Source organism: Ranitomeya imitator, chromosome 3 (genome assembly GCF_032444005.1).
Source record: "Ranitomeya imitator isolate aRanImi1 chromosome 3, aRanImi1.pri, whole genome shotgun sequence".
NCBI classification, from domain to species: Eukaryota; Metazoa; Chordata; class Amphibia; order Anura; family Dendrobatidae; genus Ranitomeya; species Ranitomeya imitator.
The window spans coordinates 473,902,637-473,920,405 of NC_091284.1; the positions used below are offsets into that span (position 1 = coordinate 473,902,637).

A 17,769-nucleotide genomic window follows, 5' to 3' on the forward strand; every position below is an offset into this window, starting at 1 on the left:
TTCAGAGATATATGGGGGAGACAAGTTATGGATGGCTTTGTAGGTCAGTATTAGTAATTTGAACTGGATACGCTGAGGGAATGGGAGCCAGTGAAGAGATTTGCAGAGGGGGGAAGCGGAGGGGTAGCGAGGAGAGAGATGGATTAGTCGGGCAGCAGAGTTAAGGATGGACTGGAGAGGTGCAAGGGTGTTAGCAGGGAGGCCACAGAAAAGGATGTTGCAGTAGTCAAGGCGGGAGATGATGAGGGCGTGCACAAGCATTTTAGTAGATTGGGGGTTGAGGAAAGGACGGATCCTGGAGATATTTTTGAGCTGGAGGCGACAGGAGGTGGAAAGAGCTTGGATGTGTGGTTTGAAGGACAGGGCAGAGTCGAAGGTATTCAGAATGCATTCCACAATTTTTGTGCACATGATGTGTTTTTTCCACGAAAAAAAAAACGCATCACTGTAAAAAATGCAGCATATTCATTAATTTTGCGGATTTTTCGTGGTTTTCTCGCTATTTATATGCATTGGAAAGCTCCTGGAAAAAAAAGCGTCAAAAACGCACAAAAACGTGTCGAAAACAACGCATGCGGATTTCTTGCAGAAAATGTCCAGTTTTGCTCAGGAAATTTCTGCAAGAAATCCTGAATGTGTGCACATAGCCTTACGGGGGTTTTTTTTAATTTACATAAAGAAATGTATTTATTGGAACAATATTTTTTTATTTATTTAGGATTTTTTTTTTTTTTACACATGTAAATATTTTTCTTTTTTTTACTTTGTCCCAGTATGGGACATCATGTTATAGTGTCAGATCACTGACCTGACACTTTGCAATGCACTGTGTCAGATCAGCGATCTGACAGGCACTTCAGGAGTCTTACCGCCACCTGCTCTGAGCAGGCGCTTGCAAGCCACCTCCCTGCAGGACCGAGAAGGAGCCCCTGCGGGGCCTGCAGGAAGGAGACGCTCGGAGCAACGCGATCACATTGCGTTTTTCTGAGGGTCTCAAGGAAGCATGCAGGGAGCCCCCTCCCTGCGCAATGCTTCCCTATGTCGCCGGAACTCTGCGATCATGTTTGATCGCAGTGTTCCGGGGGTTAATGTGCTAGGAGCGGCCTGTGATCGCTCCTGGCACATAGTGCCAAATGTCAGCTGTGATAGTCAGCCGACACCCGGCCCCGATTGGTCGCGCTCCCCCCGTGAGCACGGCTGATCGCGTTAGACATATACGGGCCCATACCAACTTGACGGGATAGTACGTCTAATATCAGAAATGGGTTAAATAAGCCAATCATCACATTTTCGAGAGCGCCAGCACCAGACTGGATTTCTGTTTCTTTTAACCTTTCACCTGCGGACGACTGAGGATCTCCCCATTGACCAGGAGCCGTGCAGCAGACCGAGTAACTAGGACCTTGGTTTGGGACACTCCCCCAGGGCAAACACGCTGTCCCTTCAACCTCAGTTTGGTGAGTGCATCAGCTTTACACTTTTATTTGTGATATTTTTAATCCTGCGCGGTGCTGTCCCTTTTATATTTTCTATCCTCAGGGTGCTATGTGAAAACTTTGAAATGTTTTGGAATTACAACCATTTTTCTACTAAGTCTCAATTCAGGGGAGCAAAAGTAATTGGACAAATTAACTTTACCATAAATAAAATGTTCATCTTTAATACTTTGTATAGAATCTTTTGCAGACAATGACTGCATGAAGTCTGGAAGCCATGGACGTCACCAAACGCCGAGTCTCTTCCTTTGTGATGCTTTGCCAGGCTTTTACTGCAGCTGACTTTAGTTGTTGCTTATGTGTGGGACTTTCTGCCTTAAATTTTGTCTTAAGCATGTGAAATGCATGATTGACGGGCTTGAGGTCTGGTGATTGACTTGGCATTGAATAATATTCCACTTGTTTGCCTTAAACTCCTGGGTTGCTTTCACAGTATGCTTTAGGTCACTGTCCATCTGTACTGTGAAGCGCTGTCCAATGACCCTTGCTGCATGTGGTTGTAATCTGAGCATAAAGTATAGCCCTGTACACTTCAGAATACATATGGCTACTTCTGTCTTCAGTCACATCATCAATAAACACTATTGAACCAGTGCCACTCAAAGCCATGCATGCCACTGCCTCCATCATGATTTACAAAGGATGTGGCGTGCTTTGGATGACAAGCCGTTCCAAGCCTTCTCCATACTTTTTTCTTCCCATCATTCTGGTACAGATTGATATTAGTTTCCTCTGTGCAAAGAATGTTTTTCCAGAACAGGGCTGGCTTCTTTAGATATTCTTTGGCAAAGTCTGATTTGGTCTTTTTAATTTTAACGCTGAATAATTGTTTGTACCTTGTGGTGAACCCTCTGTATTTGCTCCTGTGAAGTCTTTTCTTTATGGTAGACTTAGATACTGTAGCACCTACTTTCTTTAGAGTGTTCTTTACTTGGGAGTATGTTGTAGAAAGGCTTTTAATCACTATGGATAGGATTCTGTAATCATCCACCACTGTGGTCTTTTCTGGATGTAAGCAACAGCTTACAAATGCAAATGCCACACCTGGAATCAGCGTCAGACCTTTTACTTGCTTAATTGATGATGAATCAATGAAGGAAAAGCCAATGCAGCCCATTAAAGAGCTTCTGAGATAAATGTCCAATTATTTTTGGTCACCTTAAAAAGCAGCTACTTATTAAGGAGCTGTAATTCACAAACCCTTACTACAATGAGGCTGTGAATACCCTCAAATTAAAGCTGGGAGTCTGCACTCTAAGCCCATATTGATTACAAAAACATATTCAAGCTAAACCTATATAAATGGCTAAAGGCCAAAACTTGCACCAGTGCCAAATATTTCTGGACCTAATTGTACATGTCTTACAGCTCAGCTGCACCTATATATTAGATTACTTACAATTCCTAGTGTAAAATCTACACTTACTAGAATGCAGTTCATCAAGCACGGAATGCTAGGAGATTACAGTTTGGAAGCATACAGAATTGTAATTGCCCTTCTGGACTTTACAATAGGCTCTAAAGTATTTACTAAAGTTATCAATTCTTTATGCATAATAATTCTAAACTACATTGTAAAATGTTCAGCAAACAGGAATTATTATACCTGGTAAGGTAAAACGTCCACAGTTGTGTTTGCTAACAAGTCTCCAGGATGTTCAGGGTTTCCACTGCGGAACAGATACCTATAAATGAAAGCAAACAAAGACCTTTTAGACAGTATTGGTGTAAATACCGGTGACCGCAGGCCTAAATAACCCAGCCACCACATGCATTAGCCATGGAACCACTCCCAGCAATATTTTTAACAAGGAAGAGAATTGGAGTGAAAACAATTCACCAAAAAGTAAAATCCAAATACCGTATATACTCGAGTATAAGCCGACCCGAGTATAAGCCGACCCCCCTAATTTTGCCACAAAAAACTGGGAAAACTTATTGACTCGAGTATAAGCCTAGGGTGGAAATGCAGCACCTACCGGTGAATTTCAAAAATAAAAATAGATACCAATAAAAGTAAAATTAATTGAGACATCAGTAGCTGCGTTCATATATCCCCATATCTGCCCCATACTGTGCTCTGCTGCGTTCATATATCCCCATATCTGCCCCATACTGTGCTCTGCTGCGTTCATATATCCCCATATCTGCCCCATACTGTGCTCTGCTGCGTTCATATTGCCCCATAGATGCTCGGTATAAGTCTGTGCCATGGCCGCTGCTGCTGCAATAAAAAAAAAAAAAAAAAGCCATACTCACCTCGCTGATTGCAGCTCCCAGCGTCCGGTCCCGGCGTCTCTCTGCACTGACTGATCAGGCAGAGGGCGCCGCGCACACTATATGCGTCATCGCGCCCTCTGACCTGAACAGTCAGAGCGCAGATAGACGCCGGGAAGATGGATCGGCGCCCGGCGGCTGGAACGTGGACAGGTGAATATAACATACTCACCTAGTCCTGGCGATCCTCGCGCTGTCCCCGCCTGTCACAGCTGTCTTCGGTGCCGCAGCTTCTTTCTCCATCAGCGGTCACCGGCACCGCTGATTAGAGAAATGAATAGGCGGCTCCGCCCCTATGGGAGGTGGAGCCGCCTATTCATTTTTCTAATGAGCGGTCCCACGTGACCACTGAAGAGAGGAAGAAGCTGCAGCGCCGAAGCCCGTGGGACGGCAGGGACAGCGCGAGGATCGCTGGGACTAGGTAAGTATACCTCAGCGCCCTCTCCCCCGCCGACCCCACCGCTACCGTGACTCGAGTATAAGCCGAGGGGGGCACTTTCAGCCCAAAAATTTGGGCTGAAAATCTCGGCTTATACTCGAGTATATACGGTAGTTTAAGATTATACATATATGGCACTGAAAAATATATATATCACAATAAATAACAGGACATAAGCTCCTTTGAATTGAGGACTCAAGCGCAGCACCACATGTAGACCGACAGGACATCAGGGTAAGAAGAAACCAAAAAACTAATAAAGTGCCCGTGCTACAAGTACAGTCTGTATCTTAATACCCATGACAGGAAAAGCCATAAACATACTAATATAGTCACAGTGACCGATGATGGCGTATCACATTAACAATATCATCCCATGGCATTCATATAAAGTATCATGTGCAAATTAGTTACTCTTAACTATAGCTGCCAGGTCGACCGCACGTGTACCCCTGTGCGCGTTTCGCGTGGGCTTCGTCAGGGGGGCTGTGATCACTTGAGTCCTCAATTCAAAGGAGCTTATGTCCTGTTATTTATTGTGTTATATATATTTTTCAGTGCCATATATGTATAATCTAATATATAATTGCCTAGAATACTACTTCCTGCAATTTGTGCCAACTTCCGTGGCTTTGTCCGGAGCTAATGTCCGGAGCTAATGTGCGGAGATAATGTCCGGAGCTAATGTCCGGAGCTAATGTCCGGAGCTAATGTCCGGAGCTAATGTCCGGAGCTAATGTCCGGAGCTAATGTCCGGAGCTAATGTCCGGAGATAAGTGACGTCAACAGTGTCCAGTGTCTGATTGGTTGCCGCCTGCTGCGAGCGACCAATCAGAAACGTGCCGTACTGTGACACACTCCGCCCGCCATTTTGGTGTGATTTTTGAATTTTTACCTCACAGCAAGTTTCTACTGCGTGGAGGCGGGCCCAGTGACGTTGCTCTTCAAGCTCCTGCCGAATTTCGTCAAAAAAATGATAATACCATTTACCAAAACTATATATATTTAGTTGTGAAGTGGTTCAGTGACATTTTCACACCAATTTTGAACTTTTGTTTGGTGTTTTCTCCATATACTGCCTATTATTCACTGACTGTTATACTGAGAGACTGCCGTTTATTAACCTCTTCTTTGCCACATTGGGTATATTGCTCTATTATTTGCCACATAAGGACATTGTCCATTATTGCCCAGCAATTTCTCTGCAATATAAACTGCCTATTTATTAATATCTGCATTCCTGCAAAGAACTATTGCCTATTATTAACTGGCTATTTTCCTACTACCTGACACTGCCTCTTATTAAAGGGAACCTGTCACCCCGTTTTTTGAGATTGAGCTATAAATACTGTTAAATAGGGCCTGCGCTGTGCGTTACTATAGTGTATGTAGTGTACCCCGATTCCCCATGTATGCTGAGAAATACATTACCAAAGTCGCCGTTTTCGCCTGTCAATCAGGCTGGTCTGGTCAGGTGGGCGTGTTCACAGCGCATCTCGGCTTTGGGAAAATGGCCGCCGCGATCTCTAATGCGCACGCGCGGCATCCCGCGGCCATTTTCCTGAAGCCCCATGCAGCAGAGCACTCCATCTGCGCACGCGCGGCCCCAAGAAGATGGCCGCCCCCACCGATGCAAGGGATTACAGCGCAGATCGCGCGCTGTGTCTTCACGTGGGCGCAGGGAAGTCGGAACTCTGGACATGCGCACACCACTACGCCACCAACGGAAAGCTGGGGAAGAAAAGAGCGCTGTGAACACGCCCACCTGACCAGACCAGCCTGATTGACAGGCGAAAACGGCGACTTTGGTAATGTATTTCTCAGCATACATGGGGAATCAGGGTACACTACATACACTATAGTAACGCACAGCGCAGGCCCTATTTAACAGTATTTATAGCTCAATCTCAAAAAACGGGGTGACAGGTTCCCTTTAACCTGTTGTTTGCCACCACCACGCTTAAAGCTGTTTAGCTTAGCCAACATGAGCTCTAATAGTAAGGATACTAATGACACAGAGCTAACAAGAATTGTCAAGAGCTGGTGAGTGCAGCCATTTTTTGTTCTTTCTTACTATTATTTATTAATTGTATTATTCTTACATTTGAATAAATAAAGTATATATGGATTCTAGACTCCCGATTCTTTAGAATCGGGCTGCCATCTAGTCTTAAATAAACTATTTGGATTTTACTTTTTGGTGGATTGTTTACACTCCAATTCTCTTCCTTGTTAAAACTATAAATGAAAGCATAATCTTAGCTCATTGTAGACCAGTTTTCAAGCACAATCACCTGACTTAGTAGCTTCCGGACAGGTGTAGAGGACACCTGTAAAATCAACAAACCTGCTGTCTCACACATCTCAGTCTCTCGACCTCTGTACAAATGTTAAGGGACTCTCCCACCAGAATCTTTTATGACCTATCAATAGATAGGTTGTACCCATCCTGTGTCTGAGCAAGTCCTTGCAAGACAAGATTGTGCAAGTGTGACTTTCCTCCCCTGACCGGCATTAATCACTAATAAAACATCCACTATCAGTAGGTATCTCTAGTGGTCAGCTCTCTACTGAAAGTGTTGCACGATCAATCTCAACCATAGGTCATAAGACATAGTTGAAATCCACCTTAAATTGTACAATATAATATAGTACTGAAGTAGTAAAGAGGGTGGTTTCACACTTGCGTTGAAGAGGGCTGCGGATGGCAGCTTACTTCCTCCTTTCTTCCTCCGTGAAGCTCTGCCCACGCTTCGCCTACTGCCACATGCGTCTTGCTTTTCCCTGCGTACCTATCTTTAACATTGGGTACGCAGGGACATGCTTTGTATGCGGATGTGTCCGCATGCGGCGATTTGAGGTGTGCGGTGACCGCACGGAAACGCAAAATTCATTGTGTATGAACACTTTTTCAAGGCACTGTATATGACTGGCGGTAGAATTATTGGAAAAAGAAGTCACAAACCATGGTGTACCTGTGTTTCAGAACTAAAATGTTAGCCTCCTTTCACTTTTACACCATTCTCAATTTAAAAAAAAAAAAAAAAAATCCAAGAGGGAATTTTATCATTATTTTTTATTATAGCGTACATTTATGCCAGCCTATAGACTTGTTCTGCGGCGTACATCAGCTGTGTGTAAATGTTAGAGTACACTAAAAGAATTGGTGCCTTATGATATTATGATAAAGAAAAGTCATTAAATATTAGATAGGTGTGGTCCAACTCTCTGCTATTCTGTCAATCAACTATTTAAAGGCTCTGTCCTTTACTGTTACCTAGAGAAAGTTCTGTACTTTTTGTAGTTTGTGTCTAGTATTAGTTACAAAAATGGTTTCTTTTTAAATGTGGCTTATCATTTGCTTCATAACAATATATTATGTATCTGTTACACTTCACGTTCAGATAGAATTGATAACTCATGGAAATAATATCCAGACCCAGGGTCCATATATCACCTTTGTTTGAATATTCTTGGGCCTTATACAACCTAGAACTCTAAATGACTGTGTGAAGAAGCAGTACTTGATCACCAAACTACTAACCTTTCAACATGCACCGGTTTATCGAACTTGAACAAAATGTAGTCTCCAGCCACAGGGGTGATGGCCCAGAAGAAGTCCTCCCCCAAGTAAGTCTTTTCTAGGGTGTGACCTTGATATACTTTTAAGGATGTTGAAACTTCAGCTGGAGGATTCACGTGAATTTTATGAAGTAATGGTTTTAAAAAATCTTTATCCTATAGGAAGAGCAAAGGCAGATGTGATGGATGGCACCAGAGATCACGCAGAATCCCACTGCTGCCAACACATGTGAAGAACCTGTACCTCGCCCCCCACCTGACATCACTATTATGCCAGATGGATCACGTAATGCAGTATCCCCACTATCACCACCTTGACGTTCCACACCCCCTAGGAACATGCAAGTTCAGCTTGGCACAGTTTTACACAGACACCCCCTGTCCATACGGGGCAAGAGAAGCATGGGGAGTGACAGGATGTGGCCCATGCAGTTACTGACGTGGCACCACACTCGCTAACATCCCTGACAGGCCCTTTTCACTAGCCCCAGTGAAACAGAGTGCTGCAAGCCGGGTAGGACTGCCACCAGTTCCTCGTTAGATATAAGCCCAGTCTGCTAGCAGGATTATATTGGGCCAGAAACCAGCCCCAGCAGCATGGAAAGTTTAAATGAGAAACAGACATGTAAATTCGTGGATCAAGATAAAAGAGCAGCCCAAGGTTAAATTATATATTTAATCGCCTTAAGGGCACACTAGACTACTATATACAAGATACTTACATATGCTAGAGTCAGATATGCAAATACAGATAGCGGTAGGACAAATGATAAAAGCAAAATATATGGGTCAATTACCAGTACATGAAAGGCCTTGGGGCAGGGGCTGCCATACGTGAGCCCCTCTGATCCTTGACTTCTCCCCATATGATATGTCATTGCGACCACTCCAGACAAAAAGCAATGGGTCATGCTGAACATGAGCATTTAAATCCATTTGGTCACTGCCCTCTGGACTAAACCTAAATCCCCTCCCCTTGCCTCTGGCAATTAAAATCACCAGAATCCTTAATAGACAGTGCTAGGGAGGCGCTTTGGTGCCATCGGATCAGGCCGGGCCCCTGCTACGCGTTAGGACCAAATACAGCTTTGTTATCTGGTTTTTACTAGCTCTTCTATGTATCTCCATACTCCTTGGTGCTAAAACAGGTCAAGACCCAGGTGGATGTTCGCTATGTTCTGGGAATCTCGGAAATATACACAATCTACGGCTAGGAAATACCATCTCCATAACTCCTTTTGGAATTATAGCTGACTCAACAAAGCAGTTAGACTGCATGGTTTGGATCCATGAGGGAGTCTTTTCATAGGAGATAGTTGGTGGGGGGGGGTGAATTTCTTCTTTAAAGCAGAGAAGTTGGGCCACCTTGCTGAGCCAGGTCTCCCATTACAGCTGCACTTTTTCGGGAGGATTGTAAGGCTACATTCACATTTGCGGTGCGTCGGGCGCAAGAGGACGCTGCTTGTTGCATTTTTTTGGCGCTATAAAAATGAACGCATGCGTCACAAAACGCAGCGTTTAGCGTGCGTTGTGTCACCGACGCAGCACACAACAATGCAAATGTGAACGTAGCCTAAGCTGCCAATAAGTCCCCCCCATTCTTTACAGCAGATATCTAGTGAAGCACTGAAAGAGGGAAACACATGGGCATGAATCATCATTTGCATTTTTCTTTTAAGTCCCTTTTCTTTTTGACTGGGGATTTTCACTGAGCTGTGAGTAAGGGAATGTAATAACCGAAACACTTCGGTGTCTGAATATTTGTATCATAGTTTTACATGCATTTAAGAAAAAAAAGGTCATTTTTATAAGGAAGACAGAGTGCCGATTTCTCGTCCATTAAATTAATCAAAATGACACACGCAATTCATGAATTTTGCACAAAAAAACAAAACAGTGGAATGTAAACGCAAACAAATATGGCTGCTATCCCTCTGGCAAGCCAATGCAATTGTGGGGTGATGATGGTTTACCATGGTAGCTGGAGGCCTAATAAAGACCTATATGTCTGACATGATAGTATGCCTACAGTCATTGCCTAAAGTGTTGGCACTAGTGATGAGCGAGTATACTCGTTGCTCGGGTTTTCCTGAGCATGCTCGGATGATCTCTGAGTATTTGTTAGTGTCCGGAGATTTAGTTTTTGTTGACTCAGCTGCAAGATTTACAGCTTCTAGCCAGCCTGAGTACATGTGGGGGTTGCCTGGTTGCTAGGGAATCCCCACATGTAATCAAGCTGTCTAACAGTCGCAAATCATGCAGCTGCTGCGATGAAAACAATCTCCGAGCAGTCACAAATACTCGAAGACCATCCGAGCGTGCTCAGGAAAACCCGAGCAACGAGTATACTCGCTCATCACTAGTTGGCACCCTTAAAATTGTCCCAGAAAATGAAGTATTTCTCCCAGAAAACTATTGCAATTACACGTTTATTGATGTTTATTTCCTTTGTGTGTATTTGAACACCACAAAAAAAAAAAAAAAAGAAAACAAGGGCAAATTGGACATCATTTCACTCAAAACCCCAACAATGGGTCGGACAAAATTGTTGGCACAATCAACTTAATATTTGATTTCACAACCTTTGGAATAAATAATTGAAATCAATCACTTCCTATAACCATCAACAAGCTTCCTACACCTCTCAACTGGAATTTTGGACCACTCTTTTGCAAACTGCTTCAGGTCTCTCATATTTGAAGGGTGTCTTCTCCCAACAGCAATTTGAAGATCTCTCCAAAGATGTTCAATGAGAAATTAGATACGGACTGATTGCTTGGCCACTTCAGAACTCTCCAGTGCTTTGTTTCCATCCATTTGAAGTATGTCTGTGGGTCATTGTCCTGCTGGAAGAACCATGACCTAGGACAAACTCAGCTTTCAGACACTGGACACTACATTGTGACCAAAAATACTTTGGTAATCTTCAGATTTAATGATGCCTTGCACACAGTCAAGGCACCCAGTGCCAGAAGCAGCAAAATAACCCCAAAATATCTTTGAACCGCCACCATATTTGACTGAAGGTACTGTGTTCTTTTCAATGTAGGCCTCATTCCATTTTCGTTAAACAACAGAATGATGTGCTTAACCAAAAAGCTCTATCTTGGTCTCATCTCTCCACAAGATGCTTTTCCAGAAGGATTTTGGCGTACTCGCGTACATTTGGCAAACTGCAGTCTAGCTTTTTATGTTTCAGTGTCAGCAGTGGAATCCTCCTGAGTTTCATTTAATTCAAATGTTGACGGGTAGCTTGTGCTGACACTGATGCACCCTGAGCCTGCAGGACAGCTTGAATTTCTTTAGAACTTGATTGCGGCTGCTTTTCCACCATCCGCACTATCCTGCATTGCAACATTTCATCAATTATTCTGCCTTCCACATCCAGCGAGATTAGCTACAGTGGAATTAGCTGTAAACTTCTTGATTATTTTGTGCACCGTGGAAAAAGGAACATCAAGATCTTTGGAGATGGACTTGTAACCTTGAGATTGTTGATGTTTTTCTACAATTTAGGTTCTCAAGTCACCAGACAGTTATCTTCTTCTCTTTCTGTTCTCCATGCTTAGTGTGGTACACACAAACATTCAATGCAAAGATTGAGTCAACTTCTCCCCTTTTTATTTGGTTTCTAGTGTGATTTTCATATTACCCACACCTGTTACTTACCACAGGTGAATTTGAATGAGCATCACATGCTTAAAACAGTCATTTACTCACAATTTTAGAAAGGTGCTATCAATTTTCTTTGGATCATTTTTGGGGTTGTGTGTAAATGATGTCCAAATTGCATTTTTTTCCTGTTTTTTTTTTGTATTGTGCTAATACACACAAAGGAAATAAACATGTGTACAAGAAAACATGTATAAGTGTAATCAATTTCTGGGAGAAATACTTCATTTTCTGTAACAATTTCAACAGTGCCAAAATTTTCGGCCACGACTATATGTGTACACTAATAGGCTTCATAGGAGATTATCAGTGTATTGTATAGGCAACTGTGGCATTGCAGGTTTAACATCTCCAAAGTAAACTAAATAAAAAAGTGTAAAACAAAAAAAAAATTCTCTCAGGGAAGATTGTGGAGGCCCCTATAGACACATACTGCTGGCTGATCTTGCAGATATAGGGGGGGGGTTCATCAGAATTTATTCAAAATAGTACAGAAACCTTTTAAAGTTATCTTATGCTAAAACCCTCCTGTTTTATAAAGTTTAGAAACCAAAATGACTAATGTCCTAAGCCAACAGAGTAATTGAGTTGCTGTGAAATTTCACCATAATAAAAATCAGAATTATGCTTCAACTTACCGTGAGTTTTTGTATTTTCCCTGCTAATGAAGAGTGCAGCCCGACATGCTGAAAAAGAGAAGGTCTAAACCGGATTCGAAGATTGGATTTTTGTCTGTCACAATGTTTCTTAAAAAGTAAAAAGAAAGTGAAAGTATTAACAATTATAAACACATAAAAGATAGTATTCTCTCCCTTTAACATCAGTTTCCCAAAAATAATATATTCTCCACAGTGCTCAACTAAAATAAGCTTTCTCAATGATTACTACCAATCAATAATAATCACAGTCAAGGTCCATTTTCGGGGACTGACCAGCGGCATGATATTAACGTCGAATGGTAAATGTTCACCGTTAGCTTTCGCAAGACTCTGGCAGCGGCCTATCTCTACAGAAGAAAAGGATCAGGATTCTGAAATCGAGCATGCTGGATTCTTCTGTCCTGACATGATCAGGGACAGTTGGGAAATCTACGTATGTACAAATTAGAAGGACTGGCCTTCACAAACATGCACCCGCCAAAGGATTTGTTGCTGCTTGCGTAGAGCTGTCAGAGACAATACTCCCTTCTTCCTATATTCAAATGTATTCACGTCTTTCAGAAGTGAATACTTTTGAACACCTGAGCGCCAGGACTGAAGCAGAGTAACGCCCATCAGCTTCTGCCCCAACTTGAAGTCATCACGCTTTGACCACATAAGACTGCGGTTGGCACCTAAGCATCACAGAGGCAGCGGAGACAGCCAGGCAACAGTGAGCGCTCCATCAAGAATCTGAAGATTAAACATCCTATTGTTTTTGATAGGGAAGCATGTTGGTCTTACTTTGAGGGCACATAATGGGGGAACAATTGTGAATGGGGCACAGTAAAATGAAAAGAAGTGGGGGGGAGGAACTTTATGCAGAGGGGCAGCGTGGGGGATATTTTGCAGAGGGAAAGTGCAGGATGAATATTATGAAGGGCAGTGTGGTGGGTATATTTTGTGCAACAAATCATCCTAGTATCTCCTTATATTGGTAAGGACATACTGGGAGTGTAGGTTGATGTGGTACAATTGTATATAGGGTTGACCTGACATTGCAATTGGTTATAGTACAAAGCCTAGTGATTTATTCATGTACTGATGGTAGTTCTGTTGATGCATTAATGTACAGGTGTTGATTTTGGCACAGTATTCATGTACTAACTGTGTTCTGGGAATGCATTTATGTACTGACGGTGGATATTGCAGTTCATTCAACTTAGAGTCTTTAAATTATGAGGAGGATTTTGTGAGTATCTGCTCAATTTCTGCTCCAAAAACTCAGTGTAAGTTAGTACATGTCCACGCATTTTTTGGAGCAGAAACATAGCGGGATCTCTTCAAATCCTCTACAAATACTTAAAACTTGGTACTGGTGATATACTAATGTACTGATGGTGGTTCTGGTGATGTATTCATTTAAGTTCCCCTTTACATTTTGTGCAGCCCTTCTCATTTTTATACTGAACCAATGAGGCCCTTGGACCAAAAATGTTGTGAACGCCTGAATTAGACTGTCTGCCAAACCCAATAATATTAATGGGTTCAGCCGACGTAAGTCTAATGTGAAAAGGGGTGGTAAGTGACCAGGCCTGAATGGGCATTAATGAACAGTAACTTTGTTTTGTTTTTTGCTCTAACATCACTTGTGGGGGCAGAGCTGATCTCTACTCAGTGGTTCTTCTACTTCTAATGCAAATTCACAGTGCGCTCTCTTGCTGGTGTGTTACTTCTCATTACAGCTGGCAGGGGAGCACACCGTTACTGTGCATTAAAAAGAATATTGCACAGTGACAAGATCATACTAAGCATAAGTCGGAATGGACAACTAATGCATACTCAATAGAGCAAGGAATAGCCCAGCCACTGAAACGGACGTCACTGATGATGCTATGGTTCAAGGAAGGGAGCAGAGGCTGCGGCAGTGACCGCAGTGTCTGACCCCTGATAATAACTTGTTTGAGTATTAAAGCATGTACTGGGAGTTCTCAAATGAAGCATCAAAGTAGGTAAAAAAAATAAAACAAAACAGTTTGTGTACTGAGGGAACGATAGGGAATTTTTAAATTAAAGTACATTAGTGAAGAGATTAAATTATTATATTAAATAGACAGACATTTAGAATTAAAATAAATGTTAGTTTCGGACCACCCCTTTAATAAAAGGTTAATTTCACTGGATGTGCTGCCTCATTTTCCAACCTTTTCCCATTTAAATGGATGTTATTGGGGCAAAAAAAAACTTTTTGCAATTGGGACACTAAACATTTTTTGACTATTTCCCTTCTCTGTGCTGCACGATTATTGGCTGCAGAATAAGATAACTGAGAATCCATCAATCAGGCCACTATGATGGTCTGACAAGGAGTTTAGAGCACTTATCTGTCTATGCTGAGAGCTTTTCAACTGATTTATGCCCATAGAGCACATCAAAGTTGAGTGTGAAGGGACACAAAGCTTTTAAAAAGCTAAAAGGTGCAAAATCTTTAATGAAACTCAATTGCAAAAATTATATTTTCTTAGATCCAAATACATGCTTTTAAGTAAAAAATAAAAAAAAGTTCCAAAGGTGGACAACCCTTTTAAGTTAACTCTTTATGCAGTAAAGTACCAAATGTGCACAGTTCAAGGAATGTAAACTATATTGCAGAGCAAGCTTAGCTTAAGATGTTCATCGTGGAAATAAATGTTGAGAAGTAAGAGGCTTTGTGCACACACTGCGGATTTGCCTGCGGATTGGCCGCTGCGGATTCGCAGCAGTTTTCCATGCCTTGTACAGTACCATGTAAACCTATGGAAAACCAAATCCGCTGTGCCCATGGTGCGGAAAAAAGCCCGGAAACGCAGCGGTGTTTTTTCCTCAGCATGTCAATTCTTTGCGCGGAGTCCGCATCGGTTGACATCTGCTCCTCAATAGGAATTCGCAGGTGTCAAACCGCAGGGGAAATCCACACCAAAACCGCAAAAAAACGTGGTAAATCCGCATTAAATCTGCAGTGCAGTTTACCTGCGGATTTTTGCAAAAACAGTGAGGAAAAATCCGCACACCAATCTGCAACGTGGGCACATAGCCTGAATCTCCAGCAAGTGTAAATGATTACTGCCTATTTGATGTAAGGCATATGCTTCTATGCTTATGTCTGTACCACTATCAGCAGCAGTGATACCAATGTGGAAACGTACTGATCATATATGTGTTGAAAATAACACCACTTAAGCTTAATAGTCTATATCTGGGACTTTATTTAAAAAAAAAAAAAAAATGTATCTAAGCACCAACAGGCTGATAATTGCAGTTTACCTGCCTCTTGTGCACGGCGCCATTCTCCCTTGGCACAGAGCGGTCACAGACACTACTGATGCAGATTCAGCTGCCTCTGCTGACGGGACGTGACCTCAGACATAATTTTGATTGACAACCGGCTTCCCCAGTCAGGCAGACGGGATCCGGCTGTCAATCAGATTGACTTCGGAATTCACACTCCATCAACAAAGCGGAATTAAAATTAAGCCTACACTCTGTAGACGTGACATCAGCAGAGGCTTCCGAATCCCCAGCAGGAGTGGTCTGTGACAGCTCTGTGCCGGGGAGGAACGGCGCCGTGCACAATAGGCAGGGAAGTTGCAAATACCTGCCTATTAGTGCTTAGGTCCGTTTTTTTTTAATATAAAGTCCCAGATATCCCCTTTAAAAAGGGTTGTCCAACCTTAGGCCTTAAGTTTGCAGATTTATGAATTCGTTGGATGGCTTTTGCGCTCAAAAAATGCTATGAAGTACCTTACGTATCTAATGTTTATAGCAATATGGGAGTTGATGGATTCATTAGTCACAGTGTGCTGATGCATTGCGTATGTGTGTGTATATATTGGCCACACAGCATATTAGTGCACCTGTATATTAACTTAATACTAAAGGTGTGCGGGCCCTATTTTTCCTTTTTTTTTTTACAAATCGTCCCTTTGCACACACTGCACGCTGTGAGGATTCTCTGATGCAGGAAGCAGCGGGTGCATGACCGCAAGCAAGCAACTGGCATGCATGTGGTAACATGCTGACTAGACGTGTGTTGCCTCGCTCAATGCAAGTGGCAATGCAAGAGGCAAAACACGTATTGTCGGAACGTAGTCAAAAGTAAGCAAATCACATTCAGTCACATGACCTCACACTCCCTGATAATCCTCTCAGTGCGCACAATGTGAGAACTCACAAGTATGCAATCACAAAGTGATTGCAGACTTGTAGCCCAATGCTGGACAACTCCTTTAAAGAAGCACGCCCATTAAAGCTTTTATCCTCTTAATATATTGCAGTGATCATATTATATAGCACTGAGTACTTACAATTGCTCATTTTGCCTTTCTACCCAGCTAATTATTCTCTTTCCATGCTCTATGTAGAAACAGGAAGTCTCATGTCCCTGCAGTTGTCATTCTCCACTTCAACTCCTGACCCAGATGCTCTCTCCTCCCAGCCGCCATAGACTTCTGCAGTGATGACTCATGCAGGGAAAATTGATCTCCTGTTTCTACACAAAGCTTAGAAGGATTCAGCTAGTCAGTTTTTAACCATGTGATGTCATAGACCCAATGGACATGAGAAGAATTATCTGGGTAGAAAGGCAAATTGAGGAATTGTAAGCACACAGTGCTATGTAATATGATGATTTGAATAATATTGAGAGGATAAAAACATTTTTAAGGGAGCGCTGCGTTAACAGAAATAAGCCTTTACTAAAACTTACCGCGTCTTTTTCTGGGTTACAGACTTTTACCCATAAGATGTGGTCCAAAAGCCAGTCAATAGGCTTCTCTTTGTAGAACATAAAGATGAACTCAACAATAAGTGTGATATCAGGAGCCTGAAACATTTTCCCTGCAATGATAAATCAGAAATACTAGCGGTATCTGTAAGGGCAAGCTGGACCTTGGTCATTTAGCAGATGATACTACTACAGCAAGTTCAAGCATCTGTGTATACAGATGTCACATCGGCCGCCCTTACTGCTCCTTGCATGTGGTTGGTCCGACAAACCTTTGTTGCATCTCCAGCCTAGTGTTCACTGTAATATGGTGCTTACGACCATGAGTGAGCCATGGAGTTCACAGAGTGTGCTCTGCGGCCTACACGTGGCCACAAGTCATGGCCGAGCGTGAACACCAGGCTGCATCCTCTGACCCAACCCTGACCTAACACTTCCAGTAAGCTCAATTGTATCCACAAGTGGAAACTTTACAAAAACATAAATCTTAACATGTACGATTATTTGTGACTTTTTTTTTTTTATTTTAGACCAGTTTTTGCAATAGGGACAATTATGAATGTCCCCAAATGTATGTGCTAGATGAAAAATATTCAATATTTCTTTAGCCACAGTGTTGGTCTTCACTTTTTAAAGTCAGAACTATTTGCACTCACATTGTCTACGCAGGATAAAAATAGTTAAAATAATAACAACAGTTTCAGGGTATTTGTCGCTACCATAAGCTGCCCTTTCTGAGAGCAACATGAGGTAGTAACTGTCTGACTGACTATGGCATTTCTAGCCTTGCATGTATTGGTGAAATCTAGTTTGTTTGACTCCTGATGCTTGCAGAATCTATCATATTCATCAAAAACAGTTTTAACCTGTTTTCCACCACTGCCTGACAACTTTTTCTTTATT

General features: G+C 42.4%; 1 protein-coding gene across 2 annotated transcripts in view; it reads right to left on the reverse strand.

Moving 5' to 3' along the window:
- MGAT4A (alpha-1,3-mannosyl-glycoprotein 4-beta-N-acetylglucosaminyltransferase A) overlaps positions 1 to 17,769 on the reverse strand; it is an 86,740-nt gene that overhangs the window by 24,338 nt on the left and 44,633 nt on the right. For both annotated transcript variants that reach the window (XM_069757499.1, XM_069757500.1), the window contains exons 10-13: positions 16,849 to 16,979; positions 12,105 to 12,212; positions 7,757 to 7,950; positions 3,103 to 3,181 (exon numbers count right to left, since the gene is read on the reverse strand). In XM_069757499.1, coding sequence (XP_069613600.1) covers positions 3,103 to 3,181; positions 7,757 to 7,950; positions 12,105 to 12,212; positions 16,849 to 16,979 — 512 coding nt within the window. The remainder of the gene's footprint in view (positions 1 to 3,102; positions 3,182 to 7,756; positions 7,951 to 12,104; positions 12,213 to 16,848; positions 16,980 to 17,769) is intronic.